General features: G+C 41.2%; 4 protein-coding genes across 4 annotated transcripts in view; all 4 read right to left on the bottom strand.

Annotated features, from left to right (window-relative positions):
* LOC115691648 (glycerophosphodiester phosphodiesterase GDPD6) overlaps positions 1-3,712 on the bottom strand; it is a 39,615-nt gene extending 35,903 nt beyond the window's left edge. The window contains exon 1 of the mRNA XM_030618356.2: positions 3,597-3,712. Within this exon, the coding sequence (XP_030474216.2) occupies positions 3,597-3,609 (13 nt within the window). The 5' untranslated portion in view covers positions 3,610-3,712. The remainder of the gene's footprint in view (positions 1-3,596) is intronic.
* Positions 3,713-8,113: 4,401 nt separating this feature from the next.
* On the bottom strand, positions 8,114-10,097 carry LOC130140293 (ninja-family protein AFP1-like). Its single transcript, XM_056319316.1, has 2 exons — positions 9,386-10,097; positions 8,114-8,565 (listed from the first exon to the last, which is right to left on the bottom strand). The coding sequence occupies exons 1-2, from the start codon at positions 10,095-10,097 to the stop codon at positions 8,114-8,116; spliced, it is 1,164 nt and encodes a 387-aa protein (XP_056175291.1).
* A 4,473-nt stretch (positions 10,098-14,570) lies between these two features.
* On the bottom strand, positions 14,571-16,549 carry LOC115667082 (ninja-family protein 6-like). The gene is made up of 2 exons (XM_030588703.1): positions 15,862-16,549; positions 14,571-15,016 (listed from the first exon to the last, which is right to left on the bottom strand). The coding sequence occupies exons 1-2, from the start codon at positions 16,547-16,549 to the stop codon at positions 14,571-14,573; spliced, it is 1,134 nt and encodes a 377-aa protein (XP_030444563.1).
* A 2,390-nt stretch (positions 16,550-18,939) lies between these two features.
* On the bottom strand, positions 18,940-20,745 carry LOC115691651 (mitochondrial import receptor subunit TOM5 homolog). The gene is made up of 2 exons (XM_056318993.1): positions 20,656-20,745; positions 18,940-19,199 (listed from the first exon to the last, which is right to left on the bottom strand). Exons 1-2 carry the CDS (start codon positions 20,743-20,745, stop codon positions 19,125-19,127), a joined length of 165 nt encoding a protein of 54 aa, XP_056174968.1. The 3' UTR covers positions 18,940-19,124.
* Positions 20,746-21,239: the final 494 nt, after the last annotated feature.

Raw genomic sequence — 21,239 nt, 5'->3', positions numbered from 1 at the left:
TATCCTGCGTTGGTATACCCTCTTGAGAATCTGAAATAGGAGGTTGATCTTGAACCAATTTAGCAGTAACTTCTATCAAAGAAGCAGGAATCACTGGTGAAAGATTTGGGGCTGATATGATAAGAGCCTTGCTAGGAGAAGGAACAGGGGAAGCAACACTGGATGGATCAGTCTTGGGAGTATCTGGATTAATCAAAGGATATACAGGTTAGTGCTAATATGCACATTGCTAGTCTCCATAAATAAAGCAAGAAAAGTACCTTTTGGTGTGCGCGGTTTCATCATAGTTCGAAGCGTGAGCTCTGAAGATTGATCAGATGTTGGAGGACTCTCTGCAGATTTGAGGAACGAATAATTACTTTCTTAAAGCCGCGTTTTGCTGGTGCTTTCTTTATAGCAATAGAGTCTGAAGTCTTTCTTTTCTTGTTCACTGCGAGAGTATGATGTTAAATGGGAGGCTGAAAATCAAGCAAAACATATATTGAAAATCAGAATCAAATTACCTTTGGAGGGTTCTATTGACTTGGTTGGAGGCATATTCACAGCCTCAATTGCTTTTGATGCTACAGGAGGAACATCATCTCTTATTTTTGAAAGAATCAGGTCCAGAGGATCTGAAAACACAGTCTTTTGATAATCCTTCCACCAAAGGTCAAAATCGGTTGAAGAATAATCAGAGTAGTCAGTGAATTCGATGACACGGGACAATCGGTAGATACCCCGTATCAACGTGGTCAGCTCATTAAAAGGCTGATCATCCTTCGGCTTGCAAGTTAATTTATCAAAAGAAGCAACAGAGAAAGTGTAAAGGGCAGGAACAGGAACTCCTTGAATTAACCTAAGTTGCTTGGCACAGTATTGGGGAGAATAGATTTCAAAGCCAGCAGCAAACCTGCGTTTTGTCGAAAATCTCACAGGGAGATCAACAGAAGTCAAGACAGATTGCCAAAAGTCACTTTTGTTCTTCTGAAAGGCAGGAAGGTAAGATTTGAATTGAGGGGTGAAGAAAGGAGAGAAAGAATGTGGATTCTCCTTAATGGAATAAATTTGAGAAATAAAGTACCGAAAACAAGAGGATGGTGCTTTAGGAACAGAGACCAGTTTCCTGCTCAAAGTTTGGCAGACTAGTTGGTCAGGAATAGAAACCGAGAGAGGTTGGATAACTTGATCCTCGGAAAATCAAGCAGGGAAATAGAAGGTTGCCCATGCTTGAAGAAGCCAAAGAGGACCACCAAAAACGTCACTAACTTCATCTGAAGCAGTGGAGGAAGAAGCATGGGCTAAACCCCTATAGAGTAAGGCCAACATTGTCTTGCCTAAAGAAAGTTGGGTCCCTGAAGCTAAAGCAGAAGCAACAGCAACAAAATCGTTCGAGACCCTAACTATAGGGTGGCAGAAAAGGAATTTACAGAGCCAGTATAAAAGAAAAGCAATGTGCTCTTCATCGGTAATTGCATTTTCCTTTTTAAAGTAGTTTTTCATGAATGTCCTGTAGGCCATTTCAGAATCAGATAATTTGCCGAGCGGCGAATGAGAATCTGGAGACAGGGTAGATGGGTCTGTACCTAAAGGAGAGAGCCCAGTAAGGCAATGTACATCAAGCAAAGTTACCGACATAGGAGAAAAAGGGAAAAAGAAGCAGTTGGTCGAAGATGACCAAAAACAGGACAATGCGCCAACTAGTTCCCGATTCACATGGCAGTCGAAACAACTAAGACGCAAAGCATCGTGGATGGAAAGGGTATTCCAAAGAGAACCCTTAGAAGGAAGAAGACGAAGGTACCATTGATAGAACTCAGAATCAAAATCAGAGAAAGCCCTAAGGCGAGAAGGGCGAGAATACCACTGGTACGGCAAAATAGATGACTCATGGATGGGAAGTACCTCAATCTGATGACGAGGGAAGCGGTTTGATAGGCATTGTGGAACGAAAAAGTGATTGTGAGCAGCAGGGCCGAGGATATAAGAATCTTCAAAATCATTCTGTACAGAGAACATATGAGATCCTTCTTTGAAATTATCAGAATCCCGGAATAGATAATATCGGTCGAGGGCATCTGATGCAGAAAAGGAGAAAGTTTGGTCCTTGGAAGCTTTGGAAGCCATGGATTTTAGTAGAGTGTCGGAAAAGATTGCAGAGATTCGAAAAGGTGAAGATGAAGAAGAACGAAAAAGGAACAATTTTTATCAAAAGTGTTTTGGAGACGAAAGGGTAGGCGCGCGAAGCAAGGTGACGAAGCGACGTCAAGAATAGGTACTATTTCTTTGACATTTAAAAGAATTAAAAGTTCTTTTAATTCTTTTAAAAGGGGGCATTTGTTTACACCAAAATCGGCATAGATGTCAAGTCGGTTTAATGTCAAAATCCGACAGACAATGGAGCTCAGTCGTCTGCCGAAGTACGTTTGGATAAAATTCGGGAATGTAGTAAGCGTGAATGGCACCATGTCCCGAATTCTGTGATTGGAGAGAATCGGTAATTTTACCGAAACATGAAAAGTTTACATTTTGGGAAATGCTGAAACTACCGAAAATCGGCAAGATCACAACCCAGCCATGTGAATCGTGACAACAAGAAGTTATGAGCAAAAAGCGGAGATAGTGAGCACGAGCAGATCGTGGGAGATTATTTATCCAAATTGTAAGTCATCCCAGCGGTTGAGATCAAGTTTTGGTGGACAATGAAATTGGAAAACGTGGATAGATAAGGCAGTTATTGAAAGTGCCAAGATTCAAAGTTCGAAAACAAAGAAGTAACCGACAAGCAGTTACAGGATAGGAGGAGATATAAATACTCAGAAGAAAGAAGAAGAAAAAGGATCAACAACAATGCAAAAACACTCAAGCTTATATGCACTTTAGTTTCCTCTGCACTTTTACTTCCTGCATTTACAGCTTCCTGTAGCTTTAGTTAACCTTCAAATTCTTTACAGCTTTCATAGGAGTATTGTAACGTAGTTAGAAACTTTGTCGATCTCAGATCCATTTTCAATCCACTCAATTTCTACCCGCTTTCATATGACCCTGCACTACACTCTGTTTTTCGCCACGATTTTCCTAGAAATCAAGCCACAGAACCTACTTTAATAAAAACCGAAAATCGAAGTTTCGGTGAAGGATATTCCTCGTCGTAAAACGAGCGAACAGTTGTGAAGTTGTAGATTTGTCCATCATTCGCTGGTGATTCAATCTATATTCCTAGATAATTCTTTTGTTGTGTATTGAAATGTTAGTCGATTTCTTCTACGAATGCCAATATAACAACCAGAACATGTACAACATTTCTGGTGTGCTGCTGAGCAACTTCCACGGGAATTAGCAAAATGAATGTCGACCCGATATGACATGAAAGAAGTTTTAAGCACAAAGCACATAACCAAGAGAAGTGTTCCGTCGTCCCCAGTCACAAGCCCCTACAAAGGAACAATATCATGTAGCAGCGGACAGAAAGTTCCTGAATGAAGTAGTCCAAAAATATGAAGCTGATCTCATTTTGGTCGACTATTTGACTACTAAAAGCAATCAGAAGCAATTTTTCATAAGTGGACATACTACTTCATTTTCAGAATCAATCAAGCTTTAAGATTTCAACTAACGGGGAGAACCCATGATTCTTGTCTCGACCCTGCTCTCCCTCTCTCCTAAAACTCTCTCTCTCGTCCTATCTCCCTCTCTCTGTCGTCTGGTTTCGTTTCCTTGGACTCTTTTCTTGGTTGTTATAATTGGCTTTACATTGTCTACAGTCCAAATTTATCGATTGCTTCTCGGTCTGGTCGTCTTTTAATAGGATTATAGGATTGGGTTGGAATAATTCGCGCCGTGGATCTACATGCGAACTCCCGAAGCATATTCTCTCGGTAGGGGCTCGCCAATCATCCATTCTTTTTCATGGGACAGCTCGTTGTGTTTCTCAAGGATTGAACGCCTAATCTTGGAAGAGTGGCTAGCTCAAGGAGAAAATATTGAGAACGGACTGGCAATGTCTTGCGACGTGTGGACCATGGGCAGTTCTTGTCTGCATGCTCGCAGAATCGAAAGTCTTATTCGGGTCCACGTTTTTCTTTGGATTTTGGCATATTTTATGATGTTAATTTTTTTTTTCACATCAATCGTGAACTAGGATGCACTTGATTCATTGAATGGGGAGGGAGAATTTTGGGTTGATTTGATGATGTATTGCCAAAAGGGAGTTCGGACGTTTTCATTTGCTGATTAGCCATCAGATTAGTCAGATTCAATGTTATATTTAGTTGGGGCTGGGTATGGTTCGGAGCCTTAAATGATTGTAAATGGACCGCTTATAGATGCATTTGCAAGTTGTTTGTGGTGACTTTTTTGGCCGAAGGGTTGGCCATATAGAGTGACAACAACTACTTAACCGCAAGGATCATATGTGTACTAGAGGCAAAATGACCATAGCTCGTTGGTCAGATTTTATTATATCACGTGTCTTTTGACATTGATCTAAGCAGAAGAGATGTAACATACCAAGAACATTGACAAATTCCCCACATTCTGCTGTCTGACATTAATGAAACACACACATATAACACAGTCGAGAGTCCTACTTAAGACTCTTTTCACAGCATAAATCACGGCAAAAAGACACTATAAGTGCCATAACTTGTGTACGGCACTCACTTTGGTGCCATAACTTTTTTTCGGATCACTTCGGTGCCAAGTCGGAGGAAAAACGATCGCTTAAGTGTCATAACCTTTTTTTGGATCACTTCAGTGCTAAAATTTTTGAAAAACGATCACTTAAGTGCTAAAATTTTTGAAAAACGATCATTTAAGTGTTAAAATTTTTGAAAAACGATCACTTAAGTGCCAATCTCCGGCGAGACTCCGGCGAGCCACGTCAGCTTCAGAAATTAATAAAAAAAATGCCACGTCAGATTTCCGGCGAAAAATTGTGTACGGCACCGAAGTTGGCACTTAAGTGATCGTTTTTCAAAAATTTTAGCACTTAAGTGATCGTTTTTCAAAAATTTTAGCACTAAAGTGAGCGCTGTACACAAGTTATGGCACTTGTAGTGTACTTTTGCCCATAAATCACAGTTTTAGGACTCTTTTCACTGTAGAAACTGTGAATAATGACTTTCGACTCCCAATCATGAGAGTTCAGACCCGGACACGCGTCGGAAACATGAATGGAACTCGACTGACCTTATCTGGACTAACTGCCGCAAGAGTCCAGTAAATGAAAGAACTTTTCCAGCAACCAATAACAAGTGCAGAGAGGCAGACAAGAAGGATCACTCATCAACAAAGCATTTTCTCAGCTTTAGCTAATGTTTCCTAAATACTTTCATCCAATATGAGGAACATTATCAGCCTCATTCGCCAAACATAAGTTCATCAAGTTAAAAAGAAACTAAGGTAGCTTTGGAAAGAATACGGAATGCGCACATCGAATGGGTCAATTTGGCCAGGTCAAGCTCTTTGGCTTCATTTCCTGCTGCACACCATAGCCTTGTTGGAAATTGTGATCCATTTTTCACATTCTTTAGAATTCTCAAGAAGTGTTCAGCTAGCTTAATCAAGAAGTAAAATGGATTTGTCTACAATTGTTGAGAATGGTCATGGCTAGCTGAACCTGGAAGACATGAACGTGAACAACAAGAAGTGTCCAAGTTGAAGAGGAAGACTTAAAGTAAAAAATAGCGGGCTGAAGAAAAACATGGACGTGGACAGCATTCCGGAGGAATCCAGATTGAGAATTGTCTAAGAGATAAGGAAGTCCAGAATCCTCTAGGGCGGTTGTACTTAGTCGGTGGAAATGCCTATAAAAAGGCCATAACCCATTCATGTAAAGAGGTGTAGGGGAGACGAGCAAAAACTCCATATATCATGATACTCCTTCACCACAACACCTCCTCCAATTATTGTAAAATAATTTCTATAAACTAGTGAAACTGTCCTTGTCCCATATACTTTGCTTCTTGTCCATCCTCTACCAACTATACCATACACACATACATTTGCACACATTACAAAAACTACAAACTATCATTGGTATCACACCATACTTCTGCACAATCTTTGAAATTTTACATGGTATTAGAGGTTAGGTTTGATCGTTTGGTTCTGGGCATTTGTCTGAACCAAGCACGAAAATCAGAGCCAGGCACAGTTGGATGGTTTTGGGTATTTTTCCTTATCATCCTCAACTAAAATCAAGGCCAGAGCCCGAGCGAGAGCCAATAGAGTCAAAGGCGGAGCCGAAGCCAGAGCCAGAGCATACAAGAGCTAGAGCCAGAGCAAAAGCTAGATCCAAAGCCGGAGCCAGAGCTAAAGCCCGAGCCTCAGCCAGAGCTAAAACAAAGGCCAACGTTGCCTCACAAAACAATACCCATCTCTACATTCAATGTGAAAAACTACAACTAAAAACAATTTTGATGACCTGAGACATATGGGACTTCATTGGAAAAATCGAAGGCAGGTGCAAGTGTTCTAGCAATACTATGCAAGGGATCATGACAAGACATGGGACAAATTACAAGAAGAATTTCAAGGTATGTCCAAGACACTAAGAAATATGCTCAGAATACCACGAAAATGGATCAAGGGAGAGTGTTGGAAATTGTGATCCATTTTTCACATTCTTTAGAATTCTCAAGAAGTGTTCAGCTAGCTTAATCAAGAAGTAAAATGGATTTGTCTAGAATTGTTGAGAATGGTTGTGGCTAGCTGGACCTTGAAGACATGAACGTGAACAACAAGATGTGTCCAAGTTGAAGATGTAGACTTAAAGTAAAAAATAGTGGGCTGAAGAAAAACATGGACGCGGACAGCATTCCGGAGGAATCCAGATTGAGAATTGACTAAGAGATGAGGAAGTCCAGAATCCTCCAGGGCGGTTGTACTTAGTCGGTGGAAATGCCTATAAAAAGGCCATAACCCATTCATGTAAAGATGTGTGGGGAGATGAGCAAAAACATCCATATATCATGATACTCCTCCACCACAACACCTCCTTCAACTATTGTAAAATAATTTCTATAAACTAGTGAAACTATCCTTGTCTCATATACTTTGCTCCTTGTCCATCGTTTATCAATTATACCATACACACATATACTTGCACACATCACAAAAACTACAAACTATCATCGATATCACGTCATACTTCTGCACAATTTCTAAAATTTTACATCTTACGCAATCCACAAACCCAGCATTCTTTTTTTTACTACAAACTATCATCGATATCACACCATACTTCTGCACAATCTCTAAAATTTTACATCTTACGCAATCCACAAACCCAACACTCATTTTTTTCCAAAACAATTGCAACGGCGCAATCAGCAAAACTAGTGGCGACGACGAGTAAACTACCTTCCGCAGCATTCAAACTGACAAAGTCTAGGTGTTTTTCGAAAAAACAAGCAGCTGGACTGATCTAGCAATGTCTTGCGATGCGGAAAGCGACTTGCTAGGCAGAAATGATCATGGAGGAGAGGGGAAAGAGGAGGGAGGTAACCTTAGCGGTGTAAGTCCGGTTAGTCAGATTCAACTCGTTCTGCTTGGCTTCAACGCCACGCTCAAGTAATGAACGGTAATACCGTCCTTACTCTTAGTCATTTGATTTGGGTGTAATTTGGAAAAAAAGGCAAAAGCGAAAGCATTGAGCAAAGAATATTTATTCCATTTGCTGTCACGGAAACACACATTTTCTCTTGCTGATATGTGATGAAGAAATTAATGTTGACATTTTTTGCGACGGCGTACTAGTATGAACAACTTCCTGGATGCATGGATCGCTTGAGTATTATATGCAAAACGACCATAGCCCGTCGATAAGATTTTATTAATCATGTGTCTTTCGACATTGATTTAAGAAAAAGAGATATGATACACCAAAAACATTGACAGATTCACCACATTATGCTGTTTGACATTAATGAAAAACACACAAATATGACATAGTTGAGAGTTCTACTTAAGACTCTTTTCACAGCATAAATCAAAGCAACACACAAGCTAGGGTTTTAAGAACACCCAAAAGGACTTTATTACATAAACTTGAGACAAAATATGATAACGACATGTGAATACTGAAATTAAATGATTCTTTCCATATATATGGATATAGATTCTAACCCTATCACAGGGGTGGCGGCGAAGTGACGGCGATGTGCTTCATGGGATTGGACCAATCAGTGTGGTTGGCGTGCTTGACAAAGTCAGTCGGGCTGAGGAAGACGCCGTGGCAGAAGCACATGATGAAGATGTGGTCACCCTTACCGTACTTATAGAGGAACCCATCCACCTTCTTGCCCTTTGACCCATCTCCTGTGGTGGTCACAGTCAGCAATTGCTTCATCCCTCTCCCTCCATTAACGATGCTATTTTCTTTATGAGCATTGTTGTTTTGAACAACATTGAAGAGCCTAGGTCTCTTGATTTGCTCATCGTGAGAGATGTTCTCAATCACAATTGCCGACTTCCCATAGATCACCTTCGCAGCGAAGGCTTTCGTGTCCGAATTTGGTTGGTGAGATGTCCATAGCTCCTGAGAGCTGGAAGAGCCTATGCCCGTGGCGAGAGCACTTGCTCCTATGCAAAATGTTGTAAAAAACAAAAGAAACTATAAGTTTTTCTAAGATAGCTATTGTATATTTAATCGAGTGTAGTTGATATAGGTGACGGAGGGATCAAAATACATGAGTTTTAGTAACGAACAAGAGAAAGAGAACAACTATTGATTACAACTTCAATTACATTAATCCACAAGAAGAAATTAAAGCTTCAAGTTTATGAGCAGTTGAATCAATTTGGCTTTGATTATGTCTATCTACTAATAATTAAGAATTGCTAACATATCCAATCCAATTGCTTCAAGTTAGTATGTCCGTCCCTTATTTCATTTGTCGACATGTGAATTAGGTAACAATGAGTTTAATCTTAGACGTAAATGGTTATGAGTGTCAGATGCCACAGCACGTTGACGACATATGCTATGACGTTAATGGTTGCGCTATATTTGTTCTCACATGGTCGGATCACTACAATTTATCGTAACTTTACCTAGCACGTAGAATTATCCAGCAGTGACTTAAAACCAAATGATGAACCTATTATTCAAATCTTGCAACCTTAAACACCGAAGCATCCGTTAATCAATAGGGAAAATCACAAGTACTCAGGCTATCTTAATTTCCAAACTTCAAAACTAAACACACCGGAATACAGTGAAGCAGACTAGGATATAAATCAGCTTAGGCATGCAAGTGAAAAATTAAAGTCATAAATGAGCATCATCTTCTTTGGAAATATATCAGTTTATATACACAATTAATTCATGCAAGCGAAATCTTTCAAACACCTTCCATTTTTCTGTGAAATAGTCAAATAAGGGGAAAAGAGTGATGTTTACCTTCTAGTATTTTTTTCCCAGAGGACTCTCCTAGGGCATTCATCTTCTCCACAGCCCTAGAAAGCTCGCGATTCTCCGTGTCCAAAGCCACCACCACTGGCAACGCAGTTGGCTTCGGCAGTGGACCTTGAGGCGGTTGTGCTGCAGCTGCTGCTGCTGCCGCCAGAGGAGGAGCTGGCGGGGATGCAGCAGCCGCCGCCTTCTTCTTTACCTTGGTACGTTCACGGGCCCTCCTCCTCAGGATGTACCTCCTATAGGTCTCGACCTGCCTCTTCTTTTGCGCCTCCAGATATGTTGCAATTTCGTTCAACGCAATTTGATCCATGTTGTTATTGTCTGTGGTATAATACGGACGCAGCGGTGGTGGTGGTTGTGGCTGCGGCGGCGGAGGCAGAATGCCATCGTTGTTCTGAGCACTCATTATTGGTGGGTTCGCATTATTGACAGCGGCTGCTCTTGTTGCAGTCAACAAGACTGGGTTAGGGTTAGGGCTTTCCTTGATCTCTCTGTAGAGACCGCCAAGAGAGAGTTCAAGGTTCAGGTCGACCAGCTCTTCGGCAGGAGGGGCGATTTCGAAAAATTGGATTTCCTTTGGGGGTTCTTGTGAAATTCCCTGCAAGGGATTTTGTGGGCCCCCATCGCTCAGCACTGAAGTGGTGCTGTTGACTTGATCGTCATAAGACCAATTCCCATGTTGATCTTTCCCGTCCATGACTTTGCACTGTAAAAGAAAAGGATCTTGGAATCGTCAGATCTTGAATTTTGCAGAGAAAGATTCTTCATTGTCAAACAAGATTCCACAGGTTCAGATCTCGAAATCCTTTTGAGCTTTAGAATTATCAGGAACCACGATGCCTGACAGAAACAAAAAACCACGTAAACAAGGGCAAGATCTTACGTACCAAAAGGTGAGAGGAAGATGGTTTGTCTACGGCGATGACTGCCAGAGAAGCGGGCTCGAAATGGACTTATCCGTCGAGATCTTGCTGGAGGAACCCGAAACCAGCGTTTGAAGAGAGAATTGGAGGCGACCACAGAGCAATTCTCATTCAAAAGCAAGTGCAGCATGTGCTGAGAAATGGCAAATGAGAGCTTATAAGGATGCTGTAGTGAGTGTGTGAGTGTGTTTCCTTTTGAGGCGACAACACAGATCTTCCTGGACGACACGTGGCGGGCAGTGGAGTTTGGCGTTGCGTCAGTGGATGAGTTTTAGGCTCTGTTTCTTCATTATCTATGGTTAGGTAAGCTGCATTGAATTGCTTTCCTTGAATTTCGACCAACTTTCCCTTTCAAATCGTCAAAAACCCTTGGAGCCCTGCTGCATCTCGGGTGTTGGTTGCGCGTCGAGTCGCCGAGTCCATAGAGAACGCGTGCGCTGCACCGCACTGCATTTCGCCAAAATAAGAGAGAAATATGAATGACAGGTTAGGAATATATTGCATTTGGATGGAGCGTAATCATAGATGCTTTCAACAAAAGTCAAATGACGCCCTTATCATTTTGGCTAAAGTTCGCAAACTTGTTAGAGGGCGACCTTCGCACTACAAATTTTTTAAACCATCCCGGAAAAATGAAATATTGGCTTCTATATGGAGACTCCCTCACTCTATTTTTTTGTGATCTTAGTTCTATTTGTAATGCTGGGAAATGCCCATAAGCTTCTGTACGTCAACTTATAAATACTACTTACATTTTACATTAAAAAAAAAATTATCGACAGGTTACTGTACGGACGACATCAAGCTCGCAAAGACCCGATATGGGAAAAACGGGGTTGTCGGGGTGACGTCGGAAGCTGCGGATGGACATTCAAAACAAGCGGCTCGCATTCAACACTCGATATTATTATAGACTGCAGTCTGATACACACGGCATCATCATACTCACCATAATGACGCTACTGCACTGATTTCTTGGCCATCTTTTCCCTATCTCCACCTTACCTGGCTTACCAAATAAAACGACAGAGAAGATGGTAAGATGACCAGGAGGTTTTTGGAGCTCTGCTGTCGAGTCGGTGATGAAGTTGGGGTCCAGATGCAAAACGAGAGAAACATGAGGGACCAGAACAGCAAAAGGGGACAGCAATCAGTTACCAAAGCTCGGAGAGGTGCAGGTTGTCTTTTTGGTGGCTCATTGACAATTGTCGAAGTTGCAGCAGCGACTTCATAACAATATTTTGCATGAGGCTTTGACCTTCCGCAGCGTTAACGTTATATCTCAGCACCAGACCAAGTGAGCGACATCGCGGTGGAACCGCAAAGTGGAAGCCTTTAATGGTTTTGCACTGAAAGAACGGAGGGGTGTCCCAACGCATCTCTGTCGGCTTGCACACTTACTAAGCATTTTCCAATTAGAAAAGATTTAAAATTTCAAATTGTTTAGTCAAAGACGAGAAATTTGAGAAAGTTTTTTCTACCTAACTCCCATGATCAAAAGAATCATCTATATTCTCTACGAAAACTTGTCGCGAACTAGAAAATCCAACCTGTTATAGAGGGTCAAGAACAGTATAAGTGCCATAACTTTCGTACGGCGCTTACTTGAATACCGTAACCTTTTTTTTTTCAATCACATGAGTGCCAATTTTTTTAAAAATCGTTCACTTAAGTGCCATCAGCGATTTAGATGGCCCGAAAATCCAACAGGGCATTAATTTATTATAATTAGGCTAACATGGCTCGTCGGAAATAATCCAATCAGGACGTAGTTTTGGCCATGTCAGTTAAAAAAAAGAAGAAAAAAACCAAAAAGAGAAAAGAAAAAAGGAGAAGGGATTTGTCGCTCGCCAAATCGTCTGTTTCTCTCTGTCCTTCTCCATGGTTGAGCCGTGATATCTCAACAAAGTTTAGTTATTCAACTTCGGTGTCCAATTGACATATATACAAGAATCAAAATTTTAAAAAAAGAGTGAGTAGATTCGGTGGGGGGGTCTTTTGCAAGCTAGAACCATGAACTTGGCAAAAATTTTGGAGGAAATGTTCAGGCGAAGGGCTTGAAAAGGGGGGAAAACGTGAATCGAGAGAGGGAGATGAAAATTTATGAAAGCTGAAAAGTGATAGGTCAAAGAAAATTAGAATGGGGGCTGAACTGGAAACGAGATGAGTCGTCAAAACAGAGGAAAAAAGAGAGAAAGAAAGCAGTAGTGGCCGAGAAGAGATGTAAGATGCTGGTGATTTTCCCCTGACACAGCCAATGTAGCATCTCCATCCCCTTATTTCTCTGCGATTTGCAGGATTCCAGCGAGGGCCACAGCGATTCATGTCCTAGACCCAACAATTTCTTTGCCATTCCTCCAAGCGCAACTCCTTGCATCGCGCTGTTACACTCATCATCATCTCAATCTAACCGAAGCAAATTTGACTGGTCCCCCACTTTGCTGTCTCGTAAGCTTGAACTCTCTGCTGCTCATCTCAACTCCAAACCTCTCAATTGCTCAAGCTTATTGCAAAAGCATTCCCCTTTCTAGAATTTAGGGTTTCATTTTGAACCGAGTTTGGGGAAGAGAGGGTCAAAATGACGTCGTTTTTACCCTTTCTTGCCATGCCAATCAAAGATTAGCCAACTTGGACTTAAGTTTCTTTTAAAAAAGCCACGTCACGGTAAAAATTTAATTTGAAATGCCACGTAGGATGATTCACCGGAATAGGCACTCAAGTTAACAATTTTTCACCGATTTGACATTTAAGTGGTCGAAAAAAAAAGTTATGATATTCAAATGAGCGCCATACGAAAGTTATAGCACTTGCGCTGTCCTTATTCCTGTTATAAATGATAACATGACGCTTTTAGATTACTGAAACAAACTTTTACTGTTTGCATACGTATACATTTACAAACTTCCCCTCGATTAAAGTTCCGAAAAGACGGCTTCCCCATGTTCGTCGCAGGCTCCTCCCACGTTATGACATGAGCTAAACCAATCTTCATGAGACTTTTCTTTGGGTCAATAAAGAAGACCTTTTTCTGGGTCAATACGAGAATTCTTATGTTTGTGCAAAAATTTGATGCGGCAACGGAGATTAGACTCCGTTTATTTCATGAAAAATGAATGATTTGAAAAATATATTCTTGAAAATGATCTTTTTTATCGCTTTTAAATAATCAGTCAATAAAAAACATTTTCATTGTCGACAACAAATTATATCTGAATATTTTCATAAAGGATGAATATATTTTTCGTCCATTCATTTTCATAAGCGATACAGACAATCATTTCGAAGAAAATATTTTCCAAATTATTCATTTTCCGCGAAACAAACAGAGTCTTAAATCTTCAAATTGCTCGTATCTATGTGGGCGTTGCTTCTGCAAAGAAAGCATTCTAAGAGATTGGCCCATAAAATGAACTTCTATGCTGTTCAGAAGAGATGCAATATACCAAGAACATTGACAAATTCACCACATTCTGCTGTTTGACACTAACGAAACCCACGTATATATAACACAGTTGAGAGTCCTACTTAGAACTCTTTTCACAGCTTAAACCACCGTTTTAAGACACTTTTCACAGCATAAACCACATTCTGCTGTTTGGTCGCTTTCATTTGAAGTTATAAAGCCACTCTTTTCCGCTTGATTGATTGATAGAGATAACATCACGCGCATATGCTTGGCTTCAACCCGACGCTCAAGTAATGGACGACAATCCTGTCCCTACTTTTAGTCATTTGATTCCGGTGTAATTTGTAAAGAGCGAAAGCATTGAGCAAGAGTATTTATTCCATTCGCCGTCGCAGAAATGCACATTTTCTCTTGCTGATGTGTGATGAAGAAATTTTTGTCGACAATTTTTGCGACAGCGTACTATCGCGAACAACTTCGTGGTGGCATGGATCGCTTGAGTACTAGATGCAAAACGACCTTAGTTCGTCACTAAAAATTTAATAATCATGTGTCTTTCGACATTGATTTAAGCAAAAGAGATATGATATACCAAAAACATCGATAGATTCACCACATTATGCTGTTTGACATTAATGAAAAACACACAAATATGACATAGTGATGTGTTCCACTTAAGACTTTTTCACAGCATAAACCAAAAGCAACACACAAGCTAGGGTTTTAAGAACGCCCAACAAGGACTTTATTACATACACTTGAGATAACAGAAGATAACGACATGCGGATATCGAAATTAAATGAGTCTTTCCATATATATGGATATAGATTATTAACCCTATCACATGGGCGGCGGCGAAGTGACGGCGATGTGCTTCATGGGGTTGGACCAATCAGTGTGGTTGGCATGCTTAACAAAGTCAATTGGGTTGAGGAAGACGCCATGGCAGAAGCACACAATGAAGATGTGGTCACCCTTGCTATACTTATAGAGGAAACCGTCCACCTTCTTACCCTCTGGCCCATCTCCTGTGGTGGTCACAGTTAACAATTGCTTCATCCCTCTCATTCCATTAAAGATGCTATTTTTGTGATGATTGTTTTGAACAGCATTGAAGAGCCTAGGTCTTTTGATCTGCTCGTTGTGAGAGATGTTGTCAATCACAATGGCCGCCTTCCTACAGATCGCCTTTGCAGCATAGGCTTTTGCATCTGAGTTTGGTTGGTGAGATGTCCATGGCTGCTGAGAGCTCGAAGAGCCTATGCCAGTGGCGAGAGCACTTGCTCCTATGCAAAATGTTGTAAAAAACAAAAGAAATTATAAATTTTTCTAAGACAGCTACTGTAATATATAATCGAGTGCGGTTGATATAGGTGAAGGAGGGATCAAAATGCATAAGTTTTAGTTAAAAACAAGAGAAAGAGAACAACTATGAATTACAACTTCAACTACATTAATCCACGAGAAGAGATTAAACGCTTCGGTTGAATGAATTTGGCTTTGATTATGTAGATATACTGATAACTAAAAATTGCCAGCATATCCAATCCAATTGCTTCAACTTCGTCGGTCTGTCCTTTATTTCATTTGTCGACGTGTGAATTAGGTAACAATGAGTTTAATCATAGACGTAAATGGTTACGAGTGTCAGATGCCACGACATGCTCACGTCAGACTCTATGTGACATTAATGGTTGTGCTATATTTGTTCTTACATGGTTGGATCGCTACAATTTATTGTAACTTTATCTGGTACGTAGAATTATCCAACGGTGACTTAAGACTGCATGATTAATCTAATGTTCAAATCTTGCAACCTTAAACACGACACATATGTTTTTTTGGTAAGGTACACGACACATATGTTAATCATTGGAAAATCACAAGTACTCATTGGCTCATCTTAATTTCCAGACTTCAAAACTAAACACACTGGAATACAATGAAGCAAACTAGGATATAAATCAGCTTTACATTTGCATGCAAGTAAAATATTAAAGTCGATAATGAGAAGCATCTTCTTTGGAAATATATCAGGATATATACACAATTAATTCATGCAAGCAAAATCTTTCAGACACCTTCCATATTTTTCTGAAATAGTCAATAAGGGGAAAAGAATAATGTTTACCTTCTAGTATTTTCTTCCCAGAGGACTCTCCTAGGGCATTCATCTTCTCCACAGCCCTAGAAAGCTCGCGGTTCTCCGCGTCCGAAGCCACCGCTCCTGGCAGCGCGATCTGCTTCGGCGGTGGACCTTGAGGCGGCTGTGCTGCCGCTGCCGCTGCCAGAGGAGGAGCCGGCGGGGATGCAGCAGCTGCTGCCTTCTTCTTCTCCTTGGCACGTTTATGTGTTTTCCTCCTTAGGATGTACCTCCAATAGGCATCGAACCGCCTCATCTTTTGCTCCTCCAGATGCGTCGAAATTTCCAAGTCGTTATTGTCTGTGGTATAATACGGAGGCAGTGGTGGTTGCGGCTGCGGTGGCGGCGGAGGAGGCGGCATGCCATTGTTGTTCTGAGCACTCGTTATTGGTGGGTTCACATTATTGACAGCGGGTGCTTTTGTTGCAGTCAATGAGAGTGGATTAGGGTGAGGGCTTTCCTCGATCTCTTTGTGGAGATCGCCAAGAGAGAGTCCAAGGCTCAGGTCGAGCGGCTCTTCGGCCGGAGGGGCGATTTCGGAAAATTGAATTTCCTTGGGGGTTTCTTGCGCAATCCCCTGCATGGGATTTTGTGGGCTCCCATCGCTCAACACTGAGGTGGTGCTGTTGACTTGATCGTCATAAGAACAATTCCCATGTTGATCTTTCGCCTCCATGACTTTGCACTGTAAAAGAAAAAGGATCTTGGAATCGTCAGATCTTGAATTTTGCAAAGAAAGATTCTTCATTGTCAAACAAGATTTCATAGGTTCAGATCTCGTGATCCTTTTGAGCTTTAGAATTATCACGAACCACGGTGCATGACAGAAACAGAAAACCACGTAAACAATCGCAAGATCTTACGTACCAAAAGGTGAGACGAAGGTGGATTGTCTACGACAACTACTGCCGGAGAAGCGGGCTCGAAATGGACTTATCCAGCGAGATCTCACTGGAGAAACCCGAAACCAGCGTTTGAAGAGAGAATGGGAGGCGACCACAGAGCGATTTTCATACAAAAGCAAGTGCAGCAAGTGCTGAGAAACTGGCAAATGAGAGCTTATAAGGATGCTGTAGTGAGTGTGTGAGTGTGTTTCCTTTTGAGGCGACGACACAGACCTTCCTGGACGACACGTGGCGGGCATTGGAGTTCGGAGTTGCGTCGGTGGATGAGTTTTAGGCTCTGTTTCCTCGTTATCTATTAGGCGTTTGGATTACATCTCATGTATTGGTTATGTGGTTTGGCAAGCTGCATTCAATTGCTTTCCTCGAATTTCGACCAACTTTCCCTTTCGAATCATCGAAAACCCTCGGAACCCCACCGCATCTCAGGTGTCGGTGGTGCGTCGACTCGCTGAGTCCGTAGAGACGCGTGCACTGCACCGCATTTTGCCAAAAGAAGAGAGAAAGATGATCGACGGATTACCGTATGGACAACGTAACGAAAATGAAGACCCAATATGGAAAAATGGGGTTCTCGGGGCAACATCGGAAGCTGGACGAATATTCAAAACAAGCGGCTCACAATTATAGACCGCAATCTGATACACATGGCATTATTATCCTCACCTCAATGACGCTACTACATTGATTTCTTAGTCATCTTTTCCCCATCTCCACATACCTGGCTTACCAAATAAAACGAGAGAGAAGATGGTAAGATGACCAGGAGGTTTTACTTTTTAGGGTGCTGCTGTCAAGACGATGATGAAGTTGGGGCTCCAGATGCAAAACGAGAGAAACATGAGGGACCAGAACAGCAAAAGGGGACAGCAATCAGTTACCAATGCTCGGAGAGGTGCAGGTTGTCTCTTTGGTGGCTCATTGACAATTGTAGAAGTTGCAGCAGCGACTTCATAACAATGTTTTGCATGAGGCTTTGACCTTCCGCAGCGTTAACGTTATATCTCAGCACCAGACAAAGTGAGTGACATCGCGGTGGAACAGAAAAGTGGAAGCCTTCAATGGTTTTGCAGTGAAAGAAAGGGGGGGGGGGGGGGGGGGGTGTCCCAACGGCATCTCTGTCAGCTCAGACACTTGCTAAGCATTTTCAATTAGAAAAGGTTTAATTTTCAAATTGTTTGATCAAACATTAGACGAGAAATTTTATGATATTTTGTTTACCCAAGTCCCTTGATCAAAAGAATTGTCTATCGTCTCCACGTACACTTGTCACGTACGAGAAACAATTACCTGACGCTTTTAAATTACCGAAACAAACTTTTGATGCGTGCATGCTGCTCCGGCTTTAAGACACGAGCTAAACCAATCTTTAGAAGACTTTTTTTGGGTCAATATGAGAACTCCTATGTTTGTGCAAAAATTCGATGTGGCAACGGTGATTAGACTCCATTTGTTTCTTGGAAAGGGAAACATATCCTTAAAAATAATCAATTCCATCGCTTATAAAAATGATTGACTAAAAACTATATTTATCGTTCACAAAACAAACGGAGTCTTAAATTTTCAGATGCTCGGATTGATGTGGGAGTTGCTTTTGCGAAGAAAGTATTCTAAGCGATTGGCCCAAAAAATGAACTTCTAGATTTAATGCTGTTCATCTTGTACCCCCTATATTACATGACTTTAATTTCGACTTTCTGTCCACTTCCACTCAATATGTGAACCAATGCAGGGAATAGATGCTCGCACAGTTTCTGAAACACTAGAGAGGTCCATTCAGATTGGGCCTGACTTTCAAATGTCAGCATTTGATCTTATATGTTTCTCAGTAGAGCCTATGCCTATAAGTTAACTTTCCATGCCATGAACAATGTGTATGGCAAGAATTACAGAAAGCTTTAGATAACGTGACCCACACTATTGAAGTGTTACTGGCAGAGTTTACAATGTTACATACGCAAACACATGTAACTAGTTGACAGATGCAGATGCAATAAATTACTAGCAGATAAGCAATTTTTCACATCAACCAAATTGGAAGGACCAATGAAGACATTCACACAGATAATCCACAAACTACCTAGCAAACATTTGACACTTCCACCATATGAAAATTCGAAACCCCGTTTCGGCCCGCACAGCAGCAAAAGTTGCAAGATCAAAGTACAGGCCAATCCATAACCAAGTCAGCAAATGCGGATGTGTAGATCTATCTGAACAAGCATAATTTGATCCACTACATAGGGCATATAGTCATATGCCAGTTGCAACTACGTTTAAAGACAATTCGAAACAAGAAATGAATGAGCTCTTACGCTCCCCAAGTTGATGACCAGCATTCATCCAACCTCATACTGCCATGAGATCACCACATTGCCGCATAAGAATGATTGAGCCTGCAAACAACCCCACTGCGCGCAGCAAGTTCTGCAGAAAGAAACCATACGTCACTTGACAGAAAATCATAAGTGGTGTGAACCTAGTAAAAATAGGAATTCATTCACTGTTCATAACCAACTTGCAGAAATATTGTGACATTCTCTCAGTCCGCCCAACCAAGTTCCTCAGGAACAACATTCTACTTAATATGCTATTCATAAATGCTTGTTAAGCTGCTCAACACGAATGCCAATATAACTGACCAGAACAACATGTACAACAGTTCAGTGTGCTGCTGAGCAACTTACAACAGACCAGAACAATCACTAGTTCAGGCAAATATGCAGCTCTGACACACATTCAAGATTACAGAAAACGACTTCAGCGGGAGTTAGCATGATGAATATTGACCCAATATAACATGAAAGAAGTTTTAAGCACATAACCAAGAGAAAAGTTCCATCGTCCCCGGCCACAAGCCCCTACAAAGGGACGATAGCAGGTAGCAGCGGACAGAAAATTCCTGAATGAAGTAGTCCAAAAATATGAAGCTGATCTCATTTTGGTCAACTATTTGACTACTAAAAGCAAACAGAAGCAATTTCTCATAAGTCGACATACTACTTCATTTTCATGTAACTATTCATCCCATTTTGGTCCAAGAAGAGGTGGAAATAAGAATAAAAACCCAAAAAAACACAGGAAAATGGGAGAATACGAGTAAAGTAGATACTATGACTAAAGAAATTCCTGTGGACATAGGCCGTCAAGACCCCAGATTCCGAATCCACAACCACAATTGTGCTGATCCACTCTGCAATGAGCATGATCGATCATTCTCAAAGACAAACATGCTATAGGGACTCGCGATTGCGCTAGCAAGCTACAGAAGCAAGTCGCATTAAGAAGAGAATGACAGGATACCAAGCAATAGCAATAAACCCTGAGGGACTTCAATCAAAGGAGCCCATTCAGAATAACCTCCCAACTCAACTACCTAGCTTGTCAGTCCCCACAGCTTAATCACGACAGCAAAAAGCTCACTTAGAAAAGTCACAGTAATGCAGCAACACGAACGGTCCCTAAGCGTAGTTCGATCGCACAGACCCCCCTGAATTCTTAGATAAATGTGAAACCAGAATCAACCCTCTTTGAGAAATGCATTCACCCGTCTGTCTCAACTCGCACCTACAAACTAAGAACCGAAAAGGACGACCGCCCATCATTCTTGTTCTCAGACTACAAAACTCAAACGATTCTCGAGCCCGGCAAACGAACGAGCGACAGATAGCAAATTCAAGTCCCCCCATTAGTTAACCACCATGACCACCTTTCGCATCATCCATTTCCAGGGAACACCGCAACTTTCCAGTGTAAAACCAATCGAAAAGGTGAACAAGAATCAGAAGCTAGACATTGCAGAGTTGCGAAACGTGAACGGTAAAAGAGAGCAGGAACGCGAGAGAGAGAGAGAGAGAGAGAGAGAGAGAGAGAGAGAGAGAGAGATGTTGGAGGCCCAGTTGGCGTCATCGTGAACCTGGGAATGCCAGAAGGCCTTGAGCTTGTCGAGGGATACGACGGAGTCCGCCATTGATGCGCTTCAAGAATGGTACAGGACAAGCCGACAGGCGGTGAGACTCGGATGGTTTTCTTAGGGTTTTGATATGCAGAGGGCCTCCTCTTCTTCTTCTTCTTCTTTTTTATTATCATTTTTATGTATTTATATATGAATAAAATACATACATATATATGCAGACATATTTTTGGTCAGAGAATTAACTCGATTTTGCATATATACATTCAGAGCAATTACTTTATTTAATAATTTTCACAAATGAAGAACATTAAAGGGAAAGTAACATAAATGGTCTCTCAATTTTGGCTCAATGTTTGATGTGGTTCTCGAACTTTTAATTTGAATATGATCCTTGAACTTTATCTCAATGTGCAATGTGACCCATGAACTTTTAATTTATTCAATTTGGTCCATGCACCTTTGATACATGTTTAATTTAATCTTTGAAATACATTTTCACTGAACTTGGCAACATTGAACATTTTCGTATAGTTCATGAATAAAATTCA

The sequence above is a fragment of the Syzygium oleosum genome, unplaced genomic scaffold (assembly GCF_021117445.2).
Source record: "Syzygium oleosum isolate NSW1041296 unplaced genomic scaffold, Sole_v2.1 Sole_v2.17, whole genome shotgun sequence".
Classification (NCBI taxonomy): Eukaryota; Viridiplantae; Streptophyta; class Magnoliopsida; order Myrtales; family Myrtaceae; genus Syzygium; species Syzygium oleosum.
The sequence above is the reverse complement of the archived record's forward strand: the minus strand, read 5'-3'. Positions and strand labels throughout refer to the sequence as shown.

What these genes read in the sequence shown, in the direction of transcription:
- LOC130140293 (XM_056319316.1), bottom strand. Translation starts at nt 10,097, where the DNA reads ATGGACGGGAAAGATCAACATGGGAATTGGTCTTATGACGATCAAGTC. An exon ending in TGGGAAAAAAATACTAGAAG is followed by an intron (nt 8,566 to 9,385) that starts GTAAACATCACT and finishes CATTTTGCATAG; the next exon opens with GAGCAAGTGCTCTCGCCACG.
- LOC115667082 (XM_030588703.1), bottom strand. Translation starts at nt 16,549, where the DNA reads ATGGAGGCGAAAGATCAACATGGGAATTGTTCTTATGACGATCAAGTC. An exon ending in TGGGAAGAAAATACTAGAAG is followed by an intron (nt 15,017 to 15,861) that starts GTAAACATTATT and finishes CATTTTGCATAG; the next exon opens with GAGCAAGTGCTCTCGCCACT.
- LOC115691651 (XM_056318993.1), bottom strand. Translation starts at nt 20,745, where the DNA reads ATGGCGGACTCCGTCGTATCCCTCGACAAGCTCAAGGCCTTCTGGCAT. An exon ending in ACTGGGCCTCCAACATCTCT is followed by an intron (nt 19,200 to 20,655) that starts CTCTCTCTCTCT and finishes TTTCTGCAGAAC; the next exon opens with TTGCTGCGCGCAGTGGGGTT.